Here is a 24,811-nt window from a genome sequence, read left to right on the forward strand (position 1 = left end):
TGAAGAAAAAGTAGTAATAGTAAACATGAGTACAGACCTAGTTGTAAAAGGTATTTTGAATATATTTATAGAAATAAAAGCTATAGTAATATAATAATACTACATAATACTCAAAGACGCTTTACATGACGAGACAAACAAAGACAAGCAGAAGAAACAAAAAACAAACAAACAAACAAAAAAATTTTAAACCGATTGGTTTTTCAGGGCTTTTTGAAGATGGGGAAGGTAGATGAATCTCTGATGACTGAATGAATTGTTCCTCAATAAATCTGAAACAAGCCAACCTGAAGCAGTAGGTTTTTATTAATTAAAACCCAAACCTTTTTAAGTTGTGATGAAACCTTGAGCATTGGAATCCCATTCTTATTAATAAAGGACTTTTATCTTTGTAATCAGTGTGCCTCGGACATTTTATCCAAGCCCCATGTGACAGACATTTTTGTGCTACAATAGTAAGAGGCTGATTTTGTATTTTAATGATATTCACTTATCCCAGAGAAGCACCTGATTCTATACTTAAAGGATCCACTGATGCACTCTTCCTCCTTGTCTAAGTTTTTACTAATATTGACTTATTTGTGGTCCTTTCCAAACCAAAATCTTGAATCATTTTTGGCTCATGCTCTGAATCAAAGGAGGCTGACATCCATAATCATAATAAGCCATCTTTGCCCTGACTCCGTATCATAATTATTATTATTATTATTACATTATATACTATTATTAAGCCAGTTAATTCTGGTGTAGACAAACTAATGCGACGGCAGTTCAATTATCTTTTGTTTGCACAGTCATTGTTTTGCAGTCAGACCATACTTCTTCAGTTCATATGAATAAACTGTAATACAACACGAGCAATGAATATTTATTAAACTTTGTGAAAGCTCAGACTCAGAAATGATAGAAATATGACTTTTTCTTGTTGTTGCAGAGCTCTGAAGTTTTGTGGCCCCGGTGGACCTCCCCATGTGAAACTTGTCATCGAATGGGATTACAAGACTAAAGAATGGTAAGCTTTGAATGCAGAGATTTTCACCTGGTGTTTGTTTAAAAATGTCCCCCGGTTAGCAGTGCTTCAAAACATATTTTTTTAGGAGGTTCACATTGACAGCACTGTCCGAGAGTTGAAAGGCACTTTGATCAGCTGCTTGACTTGGTTCTCCCCCATGAGAGACTCACACCGTTCTCAAAAAATGAATGATGTGCTACAAGAAATGTAAAAATATGAAATAAAATGAGTTTGCTCAGGCTCCGTGCAGAGGAAAATGTCTTGCACTTTGTTACAGCAGGAAAGGTTTTTTTGTGAACACATCTCTTCTAAAAGTATAGCAAATTATGAAATACGATGTCCATAAAATTATATTTTACAGTCCTATACAGTGTGTGCTTTTATGCTTATTCAAGTGGAAGGCACGTTGTCTTAGTTTGATGGTGCACACTCTCACCTCACAGCAGGTTCTCTTTGGAGTTTTCTATCTCTGGATGTTCTCCCCATGTTTGCGTGGGTCTCCTTTGGGTGCTCCATCCCATAATGTTGGCGCATTAAGTCGCAGTAGTTCAGGACTAGCATATATACACACACACACACACACATATACATATATATATATATATATATATATATATATATATACATATACACACACACACGCGCACACACACACACACATATATATATATGAATGGGCATAGTTAACCCACTAGCCACCGCATTCCAAATGGGAAGTTCACATGCAGCTTTTCCAGCTCCTTCTTACATTAGAATATTGTCGCCCCTCTCTCTGTAACTGCTGCTGCTGTGAGCCTTGTCATTTTGGTCTTATAATAGTCGTATTAACTCACTCTACATGATCTTGGTGGGGTTTTTTTCCTACTATTTTGTCTGTCAAAAAATCGACACAACTTTTTAGTTAGGAAAATTCAGAACTCATTATTTACAGTACTATAATATTTCTGTTAGCATTTAAAGTGAAAAAGATGTGGTTTGGTGCGCAAATGTGAAGAGGTGATGTCTGCTGCCTAAATCTGGCCAAATCTCAAATATTTCTATCATTAAGAGCCTAGTGTAGTGATGATTGCACAGTGTCATTGTGTTTCTCTAATCATTTCTAATATGCCACACACCCTGCAGTAAACTGAACAATTTAAAGAGTGAGCGCTGACAATTTGCAAACTTTATTGAGAACCTTGTATGCCGCCAACACTCCACTCAGGCCTGTGGTCAGCTGGACTCTTTTAATGGTGAAGCATTCTGGGAAAAGTCATTTCCTGATAATGAGATGCCATTTTATGTTTTCATAGCAGTGCAGGAAAAGCTTCCATTTCAATTTACCACACTGTAATAAGCATTGGCACATTATCAGGATAGGACAGATAGAAGAAGGCAGGATAGAAGAAATGAGTCGTTTGTATGTGTTTTTGTGTGCAGTTTGTTTGGGAGTATTCAGGAGGAGGTGGTGAAGGATGCCGAGAGTGTGAGGGCCCAACAACAGCAGCATCTGCACCAGCACACATGTACCCTGGACGAATGCTTTCAGCTCTACACCAAAGAAGAACAGGTAACACAAAACACACAAAATAATCACTATAATATATAAATAACAATATAATATTCCTTTTCAAAATTACATCTCAACCACTGTGTGAGACCGCTCATCCTTTTTACACACAGACAAATCAAAAAACCAAAACTATTTCCCCAGATTAAACAAAAACAACATTATTTAAAACCTAAAGCGTCACTGATTTCCACTCGTAACTTCCAATGTCCCCTGCCTCTCACACATTTGCATTGGTAATACCTTTGGGATCAGCCTTCTTCTTCTTCTACAACATCCTGTAGCACTCCCCTGTGGTGACACAGAGGGGGGCACAGTAACATTTTGTTTGTCTTTGGAATAGTCAGCTGGTTTGGAAACCCGACAAATATAAGTCACAGATATTTACTTTACCCTCTCATCGGCTCAGCACACAGTTTGAGCTTCTGCTGTCTGGGAGGAGATACAGGGTTGCTTTGTGCAAAAATAGGTTTGTAAATGTATTAACAACATGGACTGACTGCAGATGTGTGGAGTCAGAATGGTATAGATATAGAGCAATTTGTGCATGTTTTTCTTTTGTTTTTTGTCATGTCAAGCCAAAGTTGTCCATGAGGAAATGAAATAAAAGAAAACCTAAACCTGAGTCTAACCTGCAGCTACAGCTCTCTGCTCTCCTCGTTAAACTCACCGGTACCATTATAGTCTATTTAGCCATGTGCCCAAAAAGTTTGAGAGAAAGTGGTCCAGTCCCAATGCTTGGCAGAATTATATTTTGCCTTTTGATGATGCAGGGCTTTTTTTTGTAATTCACTTTACCATCATTTGCCTATCATTTTGTGTGAGTATGTGGCTATGCATTCTACATTCATTAAACAAAATACAAGAGTCACAAATCAATAAATCGTCTAAACAGGGCCTGGCAGATGGTGGGCAGAGTGCATAGTATCAAATCAAACAGAAAACATGCACATCTTAATAGAGGTGCAAATGCAAGGAGCAACAACTTCAAAGATTTAAAAAAAATAAAAATCCATAGCACAGTCAGATGGTCTAATTTTAGATTACGTTTTGGCAAAAAGCCTTCATGAGATAATTTCTTCCGTTTTTTGCTTTGGACCACAATGCATAGCAGCATAGTGGCTACATAGTGCAAATTTTTTTTTTTTAATTCTCTAAAAAGTATCTGGTATCTGTCTCCATCTGTAAATCGTGTGGATATTTAGAGGCCCACCTGTTGAGTCATACCTGCATTTTTATCTGAGAGCAGCTCCCACAACACAACAGAAAAATCTTGCTATTTTCAGTGAACAGATTCACAAACTAGAAATGTGTTTCAGCAATATGGTGAAAGATTAAACAAGGAATAATAATTATAAAATATTCCACACCAATTTAAAGGTCAGAAAATGCAAGATGGATTTTGTTTGAAGACAATCCAGTCCAGTCCAGACAATGAAATAGTACCTCCATAAAGACAAGCAAGTAACAGAACTGTTACATAGTGCACCTTTAGCAAAAGAAAATTCTGTCAACTGGACAAAGATTTTGACAAGTTGAAAATTTTTGACAAATGATTCTACCAGGATGACACACCACGGACAAAGTGAACCTTTATTAAAATTAAAAAGGCATGTATAAACAATAGACTTTGACTCAGAATCAGGAACATGGATTGTCTGCCCATATCAAAACAAGCTGGTTAGCAGGTTTAGTTTGAGAGTTTTTGTGGTGCATCTTGTTTCTGTTTTTTTGCTTTTTACTGCTTTCGATTAATTATTCAATGGAAAACGCAACAGTTTTTCACTTCTGCAATATTCTGTTTATGCCTCATCGTTGTAAAACTGTTCATAAAGGTGTAAATATGTTATGAGGGTTACTATATTTTTTTTATAATTTAAGTTAAATGTACATTTTGTTGATAATGCCATTTGGTTTTGAACATGAAGCCAACTGATCTATCTATATTTCCAAGTCATTTTAGATCAGTATTGCAGTTTACAATGAACAAAATGGAGAATAATGTTGATGTTGACTTAAATAATAAATATGATAATATGTGTTTGTGTGTGTGTGTGTGACAGCTGGCACCAGATGATGCGTGGAAGTGTCCTCACTGTAAACAGCTGCAGCAGGGCATGGTGAAGATGAGTCTGTGGACCCTGCCCGACATCCTCATCCTTCATCTCAAACGCTTCCGACAGGTGAGGCCCCCACAAGTGTTCACAAAAATACTTCCACAGACACAAAATCAATATTGTTTACTGCACATACATGAACTTGTTCAGTGCTGGTATGAGGGTGCAGTGTCCAGGTGAATCAGGAACTACACAGACATTATCACCCCAGTGTGATAAACGTGTAACACTGTTTTTGAGAGTACAGACATCTTCTAAGGCCAACAGTTTTGTCAGCATGTTATGAGTTACTTACTGCTACTGAAATCTGAGATCATTATTTTCTTATTCAGAACCCGTAACCATTTTAACGTATATAATGCGTCACTTTCTTTGGGGGCCCCATTCACGGCCCTTCTGCTGTTTCTGAGGAGAGCCTGTGTTCACTTTTGGCCACAAAGATTCTTCGCAGACACAGTGATAGGTGGGCTCACTCTGCCAAGATTACAAAATATCAAACACAGTTCACATCAGTCACAGCTCGGCTTTGGCCGGTTCTAAGTTTAATCATTGTCTCTTTCTCACTCTGCAATCTACGACCCACAATTTTTAGCTGCTACTCAAGATTTTTTCCATGATCTGAAATCTTTCATCACAGTTGAAAAAAAAAAAATCATGTAGCACACACCCGTCTTAAGACAATTACAACTACTAATCTCAAACTGTGAGCGTTATTCTTTAACGTGACGATGTACAAGTCATTATAATCAATTACTATCTAAATGTATGGCAGAGATATACTTAGTTTTGACAGTTCTGAGCTTGTCAATTCACTTGGACTTGTACTAATGTTTAAAAAATAATCAGATTTGTAGACACAAACGTTGGACAAAGTACAGGTCCCTATTACTGTTAGTTCATTAGTCCTAGTTTGGTCCTGGTTCTGGATTTTTCAGTTGGTTTTGTTTTGAGTTTTTTTTAATATGTGTATGCATCACTCACTTATTTATTTTATGCAACTAAAATAAACATTTGGCAATATTTTTGCTGAACCACCCACCTGTCTCAATTTAAATTAGTAACTAAACACTGTATATGCATGTATCTTTGTTTAGTTATCATACACTATTGCCTGTCCATCATCTTTATGCATCTATGAGTGAAACTGAAGTTGTTCTCCAAGGAACTTATTTTACGTCCGCTATTTTTTAATATTTCCTTTGCCTCAGTGTTTAATTTTCACATTTTCTCCATGTTTATGAATAGGAAATCCTTTTATCTGAATGATTGGCCAGGTCCTAATCCTCCCTGGAGATATTTCAGTTTGAATGACGCATGCACCTGTATTTTCATTTCATAAGTGAGACCAGTTTCACAAGTTGTTTGGCATATTATTAAATCAGATGGATAAAAGTTAAAGGTAATAGTCAAATTTAAGGTTATCCCTGGTAGTTTATTCATTAAAGCCTTTTCAATATTGCACAGTCAGGCACAAAATCCATTGCAACTCAAACTGGTTTTCTTATTATTAAGGAAAAACAGATATACTAAAAAATTGTTTCTTTGAACACCACTCTAAACAATTATGAAAGTGAACAAACGTTGGATTGATATTATTGTTTTTTTACAACTAAGTCCACCGAACACAAACACTTTGTTTATCTCAAAAATGAGTGAAAAGATTTGTGCTTTCTTATTTTGTTTATACTAGTTGTACACAATCGATTCATGTGTCAAAAGCCAACGTGTGTCAGCAAATGAGTTATTATTAAAGGTGCACTGTGTAATTATTCTGGTAGCAATGCTTGACTCCATGTTTTTTTGTTTTTTTTGTTTTTGTTTTGTGAAATATTCTACAGTATGGCATTCAATTTAAATATCTCCATGGAGACAAGCAGCCCACATCCCCAGGCAAGTTACAGGTCAGATCTGTGGAGAAGGTGACCTGCTGAAAGTAATAATGCATGTTTTGCGGTCGTTTTGAGAAATAAAAACTAGATATATTTATTTAATGCCCTACTGTGGAATATCCCAGACACAGCAATAACATCATCATCACCAGGGAGACACCAGATTCCATCCACCATCCACCAGAAAAATTACACAGTGCACCTTTAAAATTATACATCCAAAAATTAAGCAAGCTATTAATTTATCCCGCAGGTGGGAGAGAGGAGGAACAAGCTGACCACCCAGGTGCACTTCCCCCTGTGTGGGCTGGACATGGCTCCTCACGTGGTCAAGAGGAGTCAGAGCATGAAGAACTTGAACAGCGGACCCTGGCCATCGTCATGGAGACAGAGCCAACAGCCCAGCGACCTGACCCTGCCACACGACTACCTGTACGATCTGTATGCCGTGTGCAACCACCATGGAGGCATGCACGGGGGACATTACACAGGTAACAAACCAGGCTACATTATTACTATGGTCACATTTATCATGACTACGTGTGTATGTTTGTCACATACTTTTGGGGTTGTATTTACTTGAGAAACTTAACATTGTAGTACTGGTGTAGTTTCAGATGAAATATTTTTACCCATGCACAAGTAATATACATTTACAACTGAGATAGATATATTGATTACTAGGGATGTAATGATCTTCAAGTCTCTCTATATGATATTATCACGATATGCCTCTCATGGGACGATATTTATCACAATATTTTGGAGAGGCTAATATAATTGTAGATAGGATGCATTTTCGCTTTTTAAAATACCCTGACAAGAATTTGGTGTGAATTATTACTGTAATAATCCCAAGTAAAAACATATTACTTCACGTTGTCTGTGCTGAAATGAGATATGTAGTTCCCAATATTTATTAGCTATTGCTACTGTAAAACCATGCATTTAAGCAAAGGAACTTGTGATTGGATATATCGTGACACCCCACACTATTATTGTGAGATTTTTGACTATATAATACCACAATATTTCGGTTATTCTTACATCCCTAGTGTTTACCCAATATATCAAAATATGGACTTATCAGCAGATACCAGCCAAAAATCTCCAGCACAGGTCGATATTTTGTTTTGGGCAATGTGTTGTCTAAAATTGTAAAATTGGCCATACTGGCTTGTTAAAGCCTGATCCCGTCAGATCTCAGAAGTTAAGCATGGCCGGGACTGGTTAGTACTTGGCTGGGAGACAGCTGGGAAAATCAGGTGCCACAGGGGGGCGCCAGTTGCAATACAGTCGTTGTGTCCTTAGGCAAGACACTTCACCCACATTGCCTAGTATGAAAGTGGTGTGTGTGTGAGTGATGGTGGTGGCCAGAGGGACGGATGGCTCAGATTGGCAGCCACGCTTCTGTCAGTCTGCCCCAGAGGAGCTGTAGCTACAATATTAGCTTACCACCACTGGGTATGGAGTGAGTGAATAATGCTCTATAAAGCGTCTTTGTGAAGACGCAATATAAATGTTGTGAAACTACTTAAAATCTAGACACAAAGCTTTATTTTAACAATTAAAGAGAAAATTACTCAAACCACTGCTCTCTTAAAATGTATGGTGGAAAGAATTGTGGAGGGAATTTTTAGTAATTTTTAATTACATATTTTGGGGAAAATAATCAAAATCGGCTCTACATATAAACTCAAAAGTATCGGCAGCAATATCGGTCCCTCCAGATTCTAAACAGTTGGCCATGTAAAAAAAATATTAGTCAATTTCGGCACCGCACACAAGCAAAGGCTGAAGTTTCTCACAATGAAAACCACTTCAGTCTACTATTAAAGCAGAACAGAGTATAAAAGCTCATTGTTCAGTTAACCTTTCACTTAACAGCAGGCTACTTACAATCATTCATTTAAAGAAATGTATCACCATGACTACGAGAAGACTCCACACAAATAAACCAAATGACTCAAATCTTTTAGGATCAGCTGGTCAAATCTTACAGGATCACTCACACCTCTCCTGTGTCTGTGCTCAGCTGAACCATGTTTGCCATTCCCAATTAGCTTTTTGAAGGATCTTTTGGTTGAACTTTCAGAATTTCAAGCATTCTCAAAAGCATATGGCATTGAACTTAAGGCAAATTAATATGCAAATGTCTGCTCTACACCACTCACTTGGATACAAAACCGTAAAAAAGAGAAGAGCTCTTTTTCTCAAGTGATTATTTAGATGAATAAATTGCTACTAAGTTATGCCACAGCTGTACACTGTGGGCTACTTCTTCCACCTCTGCATAAATCTGCTGAAGCATTTTGGTAAAAGCAAAACAAATTAAGAAAAACTATTAGACCACAATCTTACATTTGCTCTGTTTCTGTCTGGGGAGATTTGTAGAGCAGCGTAAGAGGGTCTATAAGAGTCAGCACTCACTTGGCTGATACTGTTTACACATGCTGTCCAAACTTTGGAAATTTTTAAAGGTCCCTATGTCCAGGGTATAGATAAAACACATGCAGTTACACCAGCCTCAGTTCAATACGTAGGTGAAGAAAACCTATTAAGTAAACAAGGTCTTGTCCACTGTTTGAACAAGTGATCCCAGATGACTTCAAGGTAAACTGCTCAGGGTAAAGTAAGGTCTCCACGGTGATTTGTCTCCACAGAACCATTAACAACTCTTACACTTTAAAGGGCCCGTCTTACCCTATTTTGTGATCCATGTTATAATGTTGTTTCCTCATTAAAAACATTAAATTCTTACATGTTTAATACACAAACCCTCCTTATTTAGGCTCAGTTCTTCTCTCAAATGGAAAACACTCTTCCACCTTGTGATGGTACATAGACGATTCACTGCATTGTGTTATACCTTCAACAGAATAATTTGGATAATCAATACTAGAACTGCCAACCTCTACTAAACAAAAGATTAAAAGTAGCTATTGACTTGAAAACTACAGGTTTATGGCAGCATTTTGAGCTTTGGAGATGTAGACAGCCTAATAATAAAGGATTAGTCTGTGTCTGTGTGCACTGGTGTATGAATGTGTGAGTGAATAGATGACCAGTTCTTTAATATTAAGTTTTGAACGCCTTAAAGGTAAGAATTTACCACTGAGTGTATTAACATAGTTGAAAAACAGCAGATATTATTACCACAGTGTAAAGCCTCAGACCAAGCACAGACAGCACTTGTGTTCTTTGAGTGGTGCCGAGGGGGTCTGTGATAGCACTTAAGTGTCGTCCCAGAGCTCTTGAGTAGTTTATAATATTTTCATGGACTGTAATGCATTAATTTATTACTTTAAGGTGCACTATGTAACTTTTGTCTCCATGGAGATGGTATTAATGTAATTTTTTATGTGCCTCTGGAGAGAAGCACTTGATGTTACAAGGCCTATATTTCATATTTATATTATGTGCAGATGTCTATTATTTCATACATGACAGTTTCAGCTGCACTCTGTCGCCTTTCTCAGAAGTGGAACAAACAGGATGTGCGTGCATCTCCAGGCTCTCACTAACCGCGGTCTTAAGAATGCTTCTCCCTGACTAAAATCCCAATTGAAGATTTTATATTGGCAGCAGAAATGGCGTGTAAATCAATAGAAGATCAAGGAGAAAATACAGAATTACAGAATCTGTTTAAATCAGAACAGAGAGGAAAAATCACAGCGTGTTACATTTCTGAAGAAAGCAGCAGAGTACAGATGAAACTATGAAATAATAAGAGGTCTGTACATAATAATCTAAAACATAATCATAACAGAAGACCTACTGAACCTAATATATATTTTGAACATGGAGATAAGCAGTAAGTACAACCCCCATCAAACAAGTTATATAACATTTACCTATAATAATCCCCTAGATCTCTTTAATTGAATATTGTATACAACACTAATAAAAACCATAGCATCACAAGTCAAGGTCATTCCGTTTCTGTAACCAATTTGTAAAAAATCCTTCGCCACAGCGACATATAAAGTGGAAACAGAGGTGACATACTGACAGCTTGTTGTCGAGTGATGGTGGGAAAAACAAGAAAACTTCAAATTGGAATTATTTTCTTTTTTTCCAACACAGTCAAACATTCTGCTTTGCCAGAATCTGTGAATGTCATTTTTATGCATATTTATATCCAGAGATGCAAGTTATATCAGTGGTGGTGAACTTTTGGCTTTCAGTGCGATGGATTCAATTAAATGTAGGATATTTTTCTCAGTCAAATCTTTACAGATCTTGGTACAAATCCTGTCAGACAGAAACCACTTAGATGCAATAAAAAACTTTTCAAGCTAAAGTCAGGAAACTGCTGTGTGACTGCTGAAGTATCCCATGTGGAATAAACATTGAGGATTCAAGGGAAAGTTCAAAATAGTTATCTGGCCTATATGTATGTGCTGCTGTTAAGATCTGAATTTAAATTTTTCAACTTCAATTTTTTCTTAATTTGGTTCGCAGCGTACTGTCGAAACTCAGTGGATGGGCAGTGGTACAGCTACGATGACAGCAGTGTGGATCTGGTCCCTGAAGAAGAAGTTTGCACGAGAGGAGCTTACATCCTGTTCTACCAGAGAAGGAATAATATACCTCCATGGTCGGCGAGCAGCTCTGTCAGAGGTAAATGATTCATATGCAGAGTTTGAAAATGATTAAATACATGTACTCAAAATATATTCAAAATGCAGATTCTGAGTAACTGTATAACATTAAACTTACTCTTTCATTTGGTGGCATTCAGAATATAGTTATTTTGATTTTTTTTTTTTTAATTGCATGGTATTAGCTGGGGAAAAAAATAGAAAACACAGCTTTTATGGTGATGAGTACACAGAAATGTTTCATGCCTCAAAGGTCCTTCATTACTCAAAATTGACTCTAAGCCATTTTAGAATGATGTTACCTTATCAAAAACATACCTGGAGTTGTGTTTTGCTTCATCCACACATGTTTATAATTATCCTTTTATTATTAGTCTAAAAGCTCAACTCAAAAGCTTAAAATGCCCTTTTCCACATTGTGATGTCATGTAGTGATAGTTTTCAAGTTAACAGCTACCCTTTAGTTCAGTAGAGACAAATTCCAGGTCTGAAATCATCTAAATGATTCTAGGGAAGGTGTATGGAGTTTAAAAACACAATGGAGCACTTCCTGCATTGCCACATGACATCACAAGGTGGAACAGTGAGTGTCTTCTGTTTGAGAGAAGAACTAAATATATATAAATTTTGTTTGTGAATGAAACAAAATTTTAGGTATGTTTTTGATGAGAAAACTACATCATAACATAGATCAAAAAATGTCATCATATTTAATCAGTGATAAATAAATGTATAACAAACACTGAAACCAACATAATGTTTAATGTTTAATCAAGTGTCACATTTTTTACACTATAATAGTAAAGTTTAAAAAAGTAACTAAATGTGAAAAGTATTCACAATACAGTAATCTGACTGGACTGAATATGTTACAAAGTCAATTTCAATGCAGGCATTCAATATACTGTGATCAAAACTATTTTCAAAGTATTTTTCCTAACTCTGCTCGATGTTCATGTTTATTCCCATTCGAGGTGTCAGTGACCAGAGTAACACAAACTGAATACTATTTTAAAATATTTTTTATTTTATTTTAGAGGTTTATCACAGAAAAATTTCTCTCTCATCACTGCTGCCAATTTTTGGTTATTATCTGCTGCCAATGTTTGGTTTGGGCGACATCATTTATAAAATGGCACCCAGCGCCACACTCACAAATTGGACTCTTTATTACACTGCCATCTGCAATCCCACAAAAGGTCCCTGTCCCACCCACCACTTTGACCCGTCTAAACTGCTGGACCCCTCCTCCCTCCAAGCACACCAGCTTTATTACAAGAATCTCTTTATTTACAAGATGCCAAGTTAGCACCTACCTGTGATCTCTTCTCCATTACGCTCACAGCTCTACATTACTAGCTCAAGTAAACCCATCACTGCTCCCCAAACCACAAATCCACAGTGTTGGAAGTAACAGTTTTGAAGCAGCACACGGCACACTGAAGAGTCTGAAAAGCCCAAACTAAACACAAAACAAATCACCCAGATAATGTAGAGTGCACACTTTCTCACGTCCACTCTTTAGACGTGCTTTAGGTTTAGCAAGGCAAGTGTTTTTGTTGTTGTTGTTCTTGTTAAAGCAATATGCTGGTATTGTGTAGGTGTTGGCATCAAGTTATGTACAGTATATATTGTTTATTATTATGTATTACATATTACGAAAAATTTACTCTTGCAAGCGTTAAGCCACGTCATCAAAAACTCATCAGCTGGAGTTCAGTTTTGTTTAATTCACACATGTTTGAGTAATACTTTATTGTTAGTCTGTCTGCATCTCCAAAGCTCAAAATGCTCTGTTCCATCTTGTGATGTCATGTAGAGCTGATTTTCATGTTAACAGCTACCCTTTACCTTTTGTTTAGCTGGTATTGGCAATTCCAGGTCTGAAATTATCCAAATGATTCCAGTGGAGGTGTATGGAGTTGAAAACACAGTGGAGCACTTCCTGTATTACCATATGACATCATAAGGTGGAACAGTGTTTTCAGGTTTGATAAAATAGCACAGCAAAAGAATAGCAAAACTCCAGATAAGTTTTTGATGAGGAAACAACATTATAACATAGAAGTAATTTCACTTTTCTGTGGGTCATAAAAAATAAATTCATGCTAGACCCACAAGATTTAAAGCATCTTATTATTAGCTTTTAACCATGCCATAGTTGATTTCCCTTTTCAATTTAGAGTGATTTATGCATGTTTGGGCAATTTTTAACCTCATTCTCTGTTTTCTTAATCAGTGATGCATGTCGGAATCAGCAGCATCGGTCATTTTGGTATAAATGAAAAAAAGAAAATCTGCTTCATTCTAGTGTGATGTACAGCTATCCTTCAGAGGTGCCAACAACTTTGTGGCTCTTTGTTGTGATTACGTTTGGGCACTGCAGTTTTTCAACACAGAAATTTGTGGCATTGTTTCTTTTAAGTCATATCAGAACTATAGAGTGATTTAAATGTGCAGCATAATGCTCCTCAGGTGCCATAGACTATAACTCTACAGCAGACAGCACAATATGTCTTCTGTTTTTATTGTCACTTTCTCTGAATCTCTGGCTGACTGGTGTGTTATTTTCTGAAAGATCTCAAAGTAAAAGGGCAGGTGCAGGTGGCGGTCCATTATACTTGGTGAGAACCTCCAATTAGGCATTTAAGTACAACAACTCAATAGAAAAACATTTTAGTCTGTCATTCACAGCGTGCCTCAGGAACCCTTGTCTGTTATTGTGAACTTCCATGCAAGCAGCAATATGCAGTTTCCAGTATTTGTCTTTGCTGTCAACTTTATATTCAGTAATTAGCCCTGAGGTAGTACAATACAAGCATTTATTTCTTAGTACATCTTTTCTCTCCTGGAATACAAGTGCTGCTGAAGGGACTGTGCAATGTGGACTTCGGTTTATAAATAACTAATATGGCTCTAATCGTTGACCATGGTCCATGGTCAACGATTAGAGCCATATTAGTTATTGGTCCATGGTCATATAAAGCAATCTTATCATTTTGTCTGAGTGAACTACACAACACATATGTGGAAGGTTATCCCTCATCTAAAATCTAATTGATTCCTTGTATAAGATTGGAGTAAGGACGAGCAGTTATGAACAGTTTTGAGAAGTGCAGTTGTATAACACAACTGTTGCGTTATTTTTGCTGGACAGAAATATTGATTTAAGAATAAGCAAATGTTATGTAACGCAATCACTGTACACAAAAAGACGATAGCAGGCATCCATGCACATACTAGTACAGTACATGCGCCTACATTATTCATTAGCAGTAGTATATGAGCTCAATAACCTCCATACTGGAAATGTCAAGTTTTCTCCAGTGAAATGTATCTTGAATCTTTATGGGCGAGCTTTATGTTGTGCGTGGTCTGCTGGGAAACTGCAAAACACTGCAAGCAAACCCCTGAAGTAGTATCGATGATGGATAAAAATAACTGAAGAAACCATAGATAAGAGCTAAATGTATTCAGTCTAAAAACTGTCCAGTTGACTGAATTTAAACTTTTTTCCTATGTAAAAATAACCATGAAGATGTTGCATAGATAATGGAAATAAAATGTAATAGATGATTAGAAATGAATAAAAGAATCAAGCAATGTAACAGACAATATTGTTATTAGAGTTGAACAACGTTGAAAGAGGATTAAAAAGTAAACAAGGCAAGGCAAGTTTATTTGTATAGCACAATTCATACACAAAGTAATTCAAAGTGCTTTACAGAATAAGAAATACATTAAAATCATAATAAAAACAAATCAAAACATAAATAATCATAAAGCAGGAGGCCGGTCCCTGAGGTCCTCAGAGTGCGAGATGGTTCATATGACACTAACATGTCACAGATGGACTTTGGTGCTCGGCCATGGAGAGACTTGTGCACAAGCAGAGCTGCTTTAAAGTCTATTCTCTGAGCCACAGGAAGCCAGTGCAGAGACCTGAGCACAGGACTTATGTGCTCGTACTTCCTAGTAGACTAATGCACGAATCCCATGTTTGCAGAGGTCTAAACTATAAGTACAATCAAATTTTTGTTTTGTTGTTTGCAAAGTACATTATATTATCTAAGCCTTTGCAATTTGAAATGTGCCAACTCAAATTGTGATTTCGATTTGAGTTCAGCTCTAATTGTCACTAATAGTTCAGCAGTAGTTAAAGGTCCTATATTACGCAAAACTGACTCTTTGAGCTTTAAGACATCTTATGATGTTGTTCCCCCTCAAAAACATACCTGGAGTTGTGTTCCTATAAACATTCATTCATTCATTTATTATCACATGACATCACAAGGTGGAGGTGGGTGTTTTCCATTTGAGAGAAGATAGCCTAAATATGCAAAATGTGTGTGTTAAAATGTGTGAATGAAACAACGGACAACTCCAGGTGTGTTTTTGATGAGGAAACAACATCAACCTAAATCAGAAAATAGTGTAATATGGGTCCTTTATGTTCCACCAAAAGATAAGCAGCCCTGTATATTGCTGAAGTCTGGCACAATACTTGGAGAGACACCAGAAGCATTTGAAATATATTTACTTAAGTTTCCGATCTATCTTTTAAGAGCTTCTGGCAATAAAAGTCACTCATCCTCATAACTGCCTTCTTTGTGTTTGACCTGTTTCCATAGCAGCTCCTCACAAATCCTTTAATATCCTTCTTTCCTCCTCCCTCTGCAGTCTAGTAAGCCCTTGGAAATTATGCTGTAATGTAACATTTTAGCCAGAATCAATCATAATGTATGTTCAAGACTTCAAGAATGGCTATAGGGTAACCACTTGGGTACAAACATTTTTAGGGATGGACGAATTTGGCTTTTTCAGTTCCGAAAACTCCAATACTATGATTTCAAGTATCTGCCAATATCTGATATCAATCCATACCAGTGCAGAGATATTATTTATTTCCCTAAAACAAGACTAATGTGAAACAGAACTGATTCAAATATGTAATGTAGTTGTTATTTATCCTGCATGTAACTACAGAACAGCTTTATACAAATACAATTTCTGTTACAACTGCAACCAGTAAAAAGTCTTATTACATCAATATTTATGCCCCTACATCTGAGGATTGGTGCATCCCCACAAACTTCATAATGCAAAGCTTCTGTATGTGCAAGCAGATTGATGATGACTGGGAATATTATTCAAACTATACATCCAAACCAATTTATATAGCACATTTCATAAACAAAACAGTGTCCAAAGTGGTGCACAATACAGACAATACAATACACTTGGGATATATAATAAAAGTCCATTTAAGTCCACTAGTCCTTGGTAAGACAATAAAACTAGTCAAATCAAAGTGGAGCAAAAATACAAATAAATAAAAAGGTAAAAAGGTGATATCTACATACTAGCAAAAAGGGTTGATTCTGCCAAGTGGACATATTTTTTTACATATCTGTCGCCACTCATCTTTTCACCAGCGGTTCCAATAAGAGATCAACTGTTTACACCAGCTACAGCTACAGAAGAAAGAAATTGTGGTTTGAAAACTATTTTAAAGGCTCTATTCTGGAGACATGCATTTTCAAATCCACTTTATACAAACAAAGCAGTTTCCAAAGTGCCGCACAAGGATTATAAAAAGAAAACAACAAAAACTTGTTATTAGGTTTTGTTTTTTTGTTTTTTTTGTTTTTTTGTTTTTTTCAGACCAAGAGTTTGTTTTCATACCTGACAGTTTCGATTGCTCATTAGTGGTCTTCCTCAGAGTAGTTACGTGATGCTGTTGCTGTGACGTGTCCTGTCAGCTGAACAAAACAGTAAAACCAGTAGAAAATGAAATAAAAGCAAAACCATAAAATAGCAATAAATATGTAAAATAAAAAAAATGATTATGCTTTTATTAATTATATTTTTCTATGTTTAAGGCTCTACAAGTTCCTCCGTGTCCGACCACTGGCTGATCCGTTTGAATGGGGACAGTAAGAGAGGGAGTCTTGTGTCTCGCTCGTCCACTGCCTGTCCATCTTCTTTACCAGACTCTCCTGTGTCTCCTGTCTTCTCTGACAGTGGCTCCAAGGAAGAAAGAGGTATCCATCATCACAAATATTTTAATATTCTAGTTTCTATCTGTCAGTTAAAGGTGCACTATGTGACTTTTTGGTTGGGTGTCTGTCAGGTGTCTGACTTGTAACTTGGCCTAGTTTGGTTTCCATGAAGATAGAAAGGTTTAACAAAGCAATAACATCGCTATATTGAAAAGCATTTGACAGACCCTCCACCATAAAAGTTACACAGTGCACGTTTAACACTTGTTTCTCTTAAATCCCGCAGGTGGATTTGAGAAGAGACCGTTTGTGCGTGGTCTCCAGGGTCGAAGTGTAAGCATGAGAGCCCCGAGCAAAACCAAGGACACGTTGAGCAAAGTTCTTCCTCTGCGCTGGTCCCTGGGCTCCAAAGACCGACGAAAACCTGAACCGGCGCCCCCTGCAGTCCAGGACCCTGCACCGGTGGAGCTGGTCCAGTATCTAGAATCTGGGAGACGCCCAAAATGCACAAAAGACCCCATAGAGTCCCTGATGACTGGACCACCCAATTCAAGAGAAGGTGCTCAAGGGCAGGCGGCAGGTGGCCGGTCCTCCAGCGTGGCGAGCATGAGCTGTCTGGCTAAATCAAGAGAGGATTTAGTGTCTGATTCTCCACAGGTACCCCAGGGTCAGCGCAGGCCTTCTGAGAAAACAGGAAGTCTAAGACGCTCCAAAAAGGATCCACCCAGAGATGAGCCAACCACTATTAGCAGTAGTCATAGTAGCAACACACTGACCAGAAGGAAGGACTCAAAGAAATACAGCTCCTCCAAAGACACTGAGAGCAGGAGGGGCAGTGCGGTACAGCAGAGCTACAGCACTCCCACCCTACACGAGGGCACTTTGGGACGGAGCAAAGGTGAAAAGTCAGACAGGCGCAGTGTTAATGAAGGACACTCAAAAGTGAAAGGAGATGCATCCAAGAACCAAGAAGGGCTACTGTCTTTCCTCAAGGGTAACTTCTTAAAGAAAGACCCGAAAAAGTCCAAAGATGGAGACTCGAGGAAGGTAGAGGAAGGAGGTAGAAGGACTTCGTCTAGATTGTCTTTGTCCAATGGAGCGCCTGGAGGTGGGGCAGTCGATAAATCCAGACCAAATACTTCCAGTGCTGTGGGAGGGGAGCTCGCAAACGGAAAACCAGGAAGGGCGTCAGAGATCAAGCGTTCCCAAAGCTCATCCAACATTCCCACTAAAGCAGAGCAGAGTGTGAGGAGGACAGCTTCACTGCACCGTAACGGGATGACATCCAGTGGTCTGGCCCCCTCCCGCAACCAAACCACGGACAAGTCTTCATACGGGACCTTCCAGAGAGCTAGGTACAGCACAACCTCCCTGGGCAGAAAAAGGACAGTCCCAGAGTCCAGTTTTTAGTAACGTAGCTTTGATCACATATAGCCTTTTTTTCATCTTGTCTACAGGTGAAAGCAATAGAGCGCAGAGGTGCACCTTTTTACATGGACTTTGGAAGGAAGAACACAGGGATCCACAGTATGGAGCAGACAGAACAATGAAAACTGCACATTTAAGTGGAAAAGTTATTCCATCTCTCTTTGTTTTTTATAGTGTTCATTATTCACACATTGATTCTTTAATAGGGGTGGGACAAGGCACAATTTCCACAAGATGAAAAGCAACATTGGATCCACAAGAATGAGAAAAGAAGAGTTTTTTTACATAATTTCTAATGTACATAGTGCAATTATTTCCCACAAATTCAGTTCAGAATTTGTATTTACTTTACCATTTCATTTTGTTGTCATTCCAGCAGTGTAGCTATTTGGAGCTTCTCTAAAGGTGCAACTCACCAGCACCTGAAAAAAAAAATAATAATAATTCTAATGTGAAAAATCTTGTGGCATGAGATCTTGTCCCATCCCTTCTCTGTACCTGTCCCACACTGGGTAAAAGTGCCTGAACTATATTCTTTTTGACCAATGACTAATGGCCTGTCTAACACTAGAACACACATTTTACACTCTGTAAGCCACATGTATAGTAGAATACTCATATTTACTTTTCTATTTTTATATAAAAAGTTAAAGAACAGAAGAACAGCTAAGAACAAGATATCCAGCTCTAAAAAATAAATATTAGCATTATTTGTTTTTTTAGAGCGTGGCATTATTTAAATCTACACTTAAATGTATTACAATTGTCTAATACCATCTTCATATCTTCACAGTAACACCAAAACATGTCATACACAGGCCTATAATGAAATGCAAAATGTACTTTGATGTGTGGTTATAAAACATACCAGACAGTAGGAATACATTGCTACAAATATAATTCTGGTATGGGGATGGTAGCAGCTTCGATCCAGGTTTCGGTTTCTCATTACATGGAGCCATTTTGAGGACGGTTGTGTTGTTAACTACAATGGCAACAGTCCTAACTTTTCATCATTCTAAAACTCATGGATATTCTGTTTGGGCCTATAAATGAAGGTGATTTTTTTTAATTAATACAAATCTGTTCCATAGTTAATTGGAAGATAAAGAACAGTTACATAACACAATTGGAAACCTTTGACTGTCTGTTTTTGTTTTTAGAAAAGAAGTGTTATTTTCAGATATTGATACATACTCTAAGCCAAATTATTGATAGCAGCATCTTACCAGAAAAGGCCGGATCAGTGCATCTTTACCTGAAAATTTTGACTCGGTCTCTTTACAGACGGCTCAGTTAGTTACACAACCAAATGAAACCCGGAAGTGCTTACATCGTGTTCCATTGATTAACCTCATACAAAAATCATCCACTGTCAACAGATTATGTGCTGTGCTCACTCATCTCTCTTTCTATCTCTCTCTCTCACACTCTCTCAATTTTTCACCCTCTCTCGTGTCTCTGTGTCCATCCCCTTTGTCTTTCTCTCTCTCCCCCTCTCCCCCCCCTTCTCTCACTCTCTGATTGTACTCTCAGAATGGATTAGTAATTCCCCCTGAGCTCACAGCACCAAATTGAAATGATCCTCTGAGTAATGACATGTATTATATTTTATTATTATTTCACGCGATTGGTAATTACTGAGCTGAGGGCTCTGTGCTGAGCCCTTCATTAGCTCCAGGTGCATCTCAAACTGCAGAGGTGCTCTTTTCCGTTTGCATTATGGCCGACTTTTGCAATCATGTAGCAACTCTAATGGGATTTTACCCACATGAAGTGAATTAACTTATCAGTGTTTCCATCGTAATGATAATATAGCTCCACGTGTAACTCCCTCTTGTCTATGTCGTAATGAAATGGTGCAGTACATTGTATATTATGGCCCACAGGAAAAAAAGCCCTAAAGATCACTAAAGATACTCAGCTAAGGGATTGCACAAGAAAGTGGAATTTAACATCACCATGAATATTCATCCTACTACTTTTATTTCACTATAAAAAGTAATAGACATTAAAATATGTTTTGTGCAATGTGCCCAGGATAATTTTGTTTTATTGAGGAGTGATCTAATAAAGTAATTACAGCTTTCTTCTTTGTGCATTATAAGTTTGGTGAATGTAAATTACATTATGTCCACAATAATGTGACAGTTCAGTGAAGTTAAAACAAGTGAATCAAGGCGTCGTTCACACCACACTCCAAATTGTATGAGATTTGAAGGAAGATTTGGCTTTTGGTCTTTAAATCATGTAATAAATGCAGTTTTCTCCTGGATGGTGTAGCACTAAGATTAGGGTTTTCTATGCAATTCCAGATATTTTTGACTCAGTACAGTTTATTTATCTTTTTTTTTTGTTTGTTTGTTTGTTTGTTTTCTTTACACTGGGTTCTCCCACCAGTCCATATATCTGATAGGAGCATTGTGTAACTTTTCTGGTAGACGGTTCATCACCTGCTTGTTTCTATAGATAAGTCATTGCTCTGCTGGGAATGTTCCACAGTATGACATTAAACAGCTCTAACTTACATTTATTCAGTTCCATGTGGTTTTATAGCTCAGAAATACCTAGAAAAACATGCATTCTGACTGTGAGCGGGGTCGCCTCTTCACAGATTTGACCTGTAACTTGGTCTGGTTTGATCTCCATGGATATGAAAAGTTTATTACATACTTTGAAACATTCCAAACAAACAAAGCATTTGATGGACCCTTCACCAGAAAAGTTACACAGTGCACCTTGATTTATGTTACTACCAATCTGTTTGATAAGAATAACATTAGCTTTTTTAACAGACCTTGTCAGAAATGAGCTGAGGAGTTAAGCACCTGATGTGAACCTGGTTGAATGGTGTTTTTGTAAGTTGTTTTGATAAAAGGACTGCTCTTGTAATTCTTATGAAGAGACGGGGCTCAGGAATGTGTCATAACAATTCATTGTAGAGAAAAGCAATAACATCCAAGGCCTTTTACATAATTGTTCATCATTCTCACAAGTGCCCTTACGAATTACAGAGATGATCTGGTGTACAGGTATCACAAAGTTGGAGTTTTTAAAATACATTTTCTATCTCAAGACACTGGAAGTTATTTGTTTGTCCTGTCTTGTTACAATGAAAACCACATGAGAAATCACTGTTTTGCTTTGATTGTCACTATGTTGAAAATATAACCCAAAGTTGCAGGTGTCTTCTTTCAACCAGAACCTAGTTTTTGGTTTTGAAATGAAATTGGCCTGTTATTTATCTAAGCACGTTCTTGTGTAGTTGTTTGGAACAGCATTTTCCAATTTGCGAAAAGAAAAATCTCTACTTTGATTTGAATTATGGATTATTATTCACCTTAAATTTGTAACTAACATTTTTTTTTTTTTCTGTTCACCAAGAGTATGCATTTTATTGACTTTTTATGTCCTTATCCACTCACCACCTGTCACTCTGAGCACTTGTGTGAGTTAAAATATTTTTTATAATGTTTTTGTATATTTTCTATTTTTATTAATACAAATACATGGATACTTTGCACAAGTTTACAAACTGTGTATGTTGAAGGATGCACAATTAAAAAGGACTATTTCCTTTTGGGCACATTTATAAATGCAAATTAAGAATGAAGGAACCATTATTGCCTGATTCATCTTGTGTAAATGACGGTATATGTTGTTCTATTTTTAAGTAATAAAAAACAAATGGGGTTATTTCATTTGGCTTTGGTGTCTTATTTTTAAAGACTCTCATCTGTCTTGTGCTTGTGACTCACAAACTTACAGAGAAATCCACTTAACATCTTGCCTTATGCTTGGACTGGACTATCTGATTCTATAAAGTCGATGTGAGTCTTTGTATTGACTTTTTTATTTTATTTATATATTTTTTATTTTATTTGCAGTGTTCAGTTTACAGAAATAACTGGGGGAACAGTGACATTTTCAGATAGAAAGCAGTTTTTGAACTTGTAATTACGTAGTTGCCATTTTCTTTGTATGTAATGTATTTCAAACAATGAAACACTGCCTGGCTGCATTTTGATAACCATGGTCATTATGGCTCTAACTTCATAAAGATCTATAACAATATGATACCAAATAGTAAAAAAAGAAAACAAATAATACAGACACTGAGTCTGACAATGTAAATGTAAAACAGAAGTATAAGTACAGACAAACACATGCACTTGTGTACATACATACATGATCTAAAGTCAGTAAATTGCTGTCCACACATTTAAATCCCCCACTCACTCCACCGCTGCCACATGGTCCAGACACATCACCTCTGTCCTGACTGGACTAGAGGCATTTGTGAATTGTCTTCATCTTTGAACAGAGCAAGTCAGACGCTACTGCAGGTGCAAGCTGCTTTCCGTAACCTTCATTATAGCACTAGAATAATTTATACTTTATCCAACATCTCATCTCGCTGTAATTAACCTAGCTGCTTAAAGGTTCACTGAATAACATTTCTAGTGAAGTGTCTAACCTCTGCTTATCTCCACAGATTGCTTTGCCAAAACAGTTTTCAGGGTGAGGCATTAACGTTATCCATCTCCAGGGTGAGAAGCACGTGACACCAGGTAGAAGTGTTCAAAATAAAGCTTTGATAATAATACTGATAAGTATTTAAATACAGAAATGTTGTTAAACAATGCACAAACTCACAAAATTCTACAGATGGTGAATATAAAAATTTAGATATTGTTAATCTAAATAATTATTGTTGCACATACTGTACAGTGCCAGCATTTGCCTTTGGGAACCTCAGACAGGCTCTGACAGACCACACAGCTTTAGTCAAATGTTTTCTCAAGGCAAAAGTGTAAAACAGTGTAATTTGTGGCACCTTTCTCCTTAGGTTTTCTGTTCGACATTTTTGATATGTGTTGAAACCAACGAGAAACCCACTATTCTTTGTCGCCTTTACGGCATATGCAATTTATGCTTGCCACATGGGCAACTTACCATATTAGTGCCCTGTGCTGTTAGTGGCCGGTTGACCAGAAGGCTCTTCTGGACTTTTCCAGAATACACAGATTGCCAGTCCGCCCCTGGGCTTTTCTCTTTTTCACATCTCAGTAATGATTTTTTATTTTTTATGTTATTGTTATTATTATTTATATTTATATTATTTATTTATTATGTATTATATTTATAACAAGAACAGTGCATATTGACCAACAGTACAACTGTATAACATGCCAGAGTTAGCAGAGTTAGATTTCCATCTGCAGACCTTTTCCAGATGTACAGAAGACACCCTAGAAAGAGGAACCACAATCAGATAAAACAAGTAAAACTGAGGTACGTTTGTGCAGCAACAGCAAAGCAGGCAGTCCAGACATAATAAAGCAGCAACAAAGGCAAAGTTTCTGTTTAGTTTTTTTTTTCTTTTTTCTTTTAATTCTTGAGTAGTGCACATCTTCTTGAAAATTCTTCTTGAAATTTAGTTTTTGACATTTGTTTTGTTTTTATTTTATCTAATTTCATAAACAACATCAAGATAATGAGTTATGTTATGTTAGTCATGTTAATCTAGTGTTGATGATGTACTCCAATATTAGATTACATTTGCTTGTAGTTCCCCCTATGATTTCCAATGATTACATTATTTTATTATTCAATCAGAATTATTATAGCAGTTTTGAAAGCAATTAGAAACCATTTTCCATGTATTTCATCAAGGATAAAGAGATGATTGGGGGCAGGGCTAATACTAGTCTAGGCACGTTATGGAGAGTAGTGACACTAATGGACTTTGGCATAAAGAAAACACTCATCACTCTCATTATGCTCCTCATTTGAAGAGTGTTGGGTGAGAGAACATCCCTGACTGATCAGTTGAGATTTGACTACAATACAATATAAAGTTGGCTCCATTCTAGTTCTTTCTAATGGGTTAAAGGTCCTATATTGATTCTTTTGCGCTTTAATCCACATCATAATGTTACCTCCTCAAAAACATACCTGGAGTTGTGTTTTGTTTCATTCACAAGTTTGAATAATCCTTTATTATTAGTCTGTCTACATCTCCAAAGCTCAAAATGCTCTTTTCCACCTTGTGATGTCATGCAGTGGTAGTTTTCAAGTTACTGGCTACTTTTTACCTTTTGTCTAGTATTTTGGAAATTCCAAGGTTGAAATCATCTAAATGATTCAAGTGAAGGTGTATGGAGTTTAAAAATACAGTGGAGCACTTCCTGTATTACCACAAGACAT

At 37.0% G+C, this 24,811-nt stretch overlaps 1 protein-coding gene across 1 annotated transcript in view; it reads left to right on the forward strand.

Annotated features, from left to right (window-relative positions):
* Positions 1-22,288, forward strand: part of usp43a (ubiquitin specific peptidase 43a) — a 91,459-nt gene extending 69,171 nt beyond the window's left edge. Inside the window, exons 10-16 of the mRNA XM_055158595.1 lie at positions 935-1,012; positions 2,432-2,561; positions 4,625-4,744; positions 6,821-7,058; positions 11,032-11,190; positions 17,054-17,215; positions 17,460-22,288. Coding sequence (XP_055014570.1) covers positions 935-1,012; positions 2,432-2,561; positions 4,625-4,744; positions 6,821-7,058; positions 11,032-11,190; positions 17,054-17,215; positions 17,460-18,583 — 2,011 coding nt within the window. The 3' untranslated portion in view covers positions 18,584-22,288. The remainder of the gene's footprint in view (positions 1-934; positions 1,013-2,431; positions 2,562-4,624; positions 4,745-6,820; positions 7,059-11,031; positions 11,191-17,053; positions 17,216-17,459) is intronic.
* The last annotated feature ends 2,523 nt before the right edge of the window (positions 22,289-24,811 follow it).

Source organism: Boleophthalmus pectinirostris, unplaced genomic scaffold (assembly GCF_026225935.1).
Source record: "Boleophthalmus pectinirostris isolate CB_2022bp ecotype Guang Dong unplaced genomic scaffold, ASM2622593v1 HiC_scaffold_22, whole genome shotgun sequence".
Lineage (NCBI taxonomy): Eukaryota > Metazoa > Chordata > Actinopteri > Gobiiformes > Gobiidae > Boleophthalmus > Boleophthalmus pectinirostris.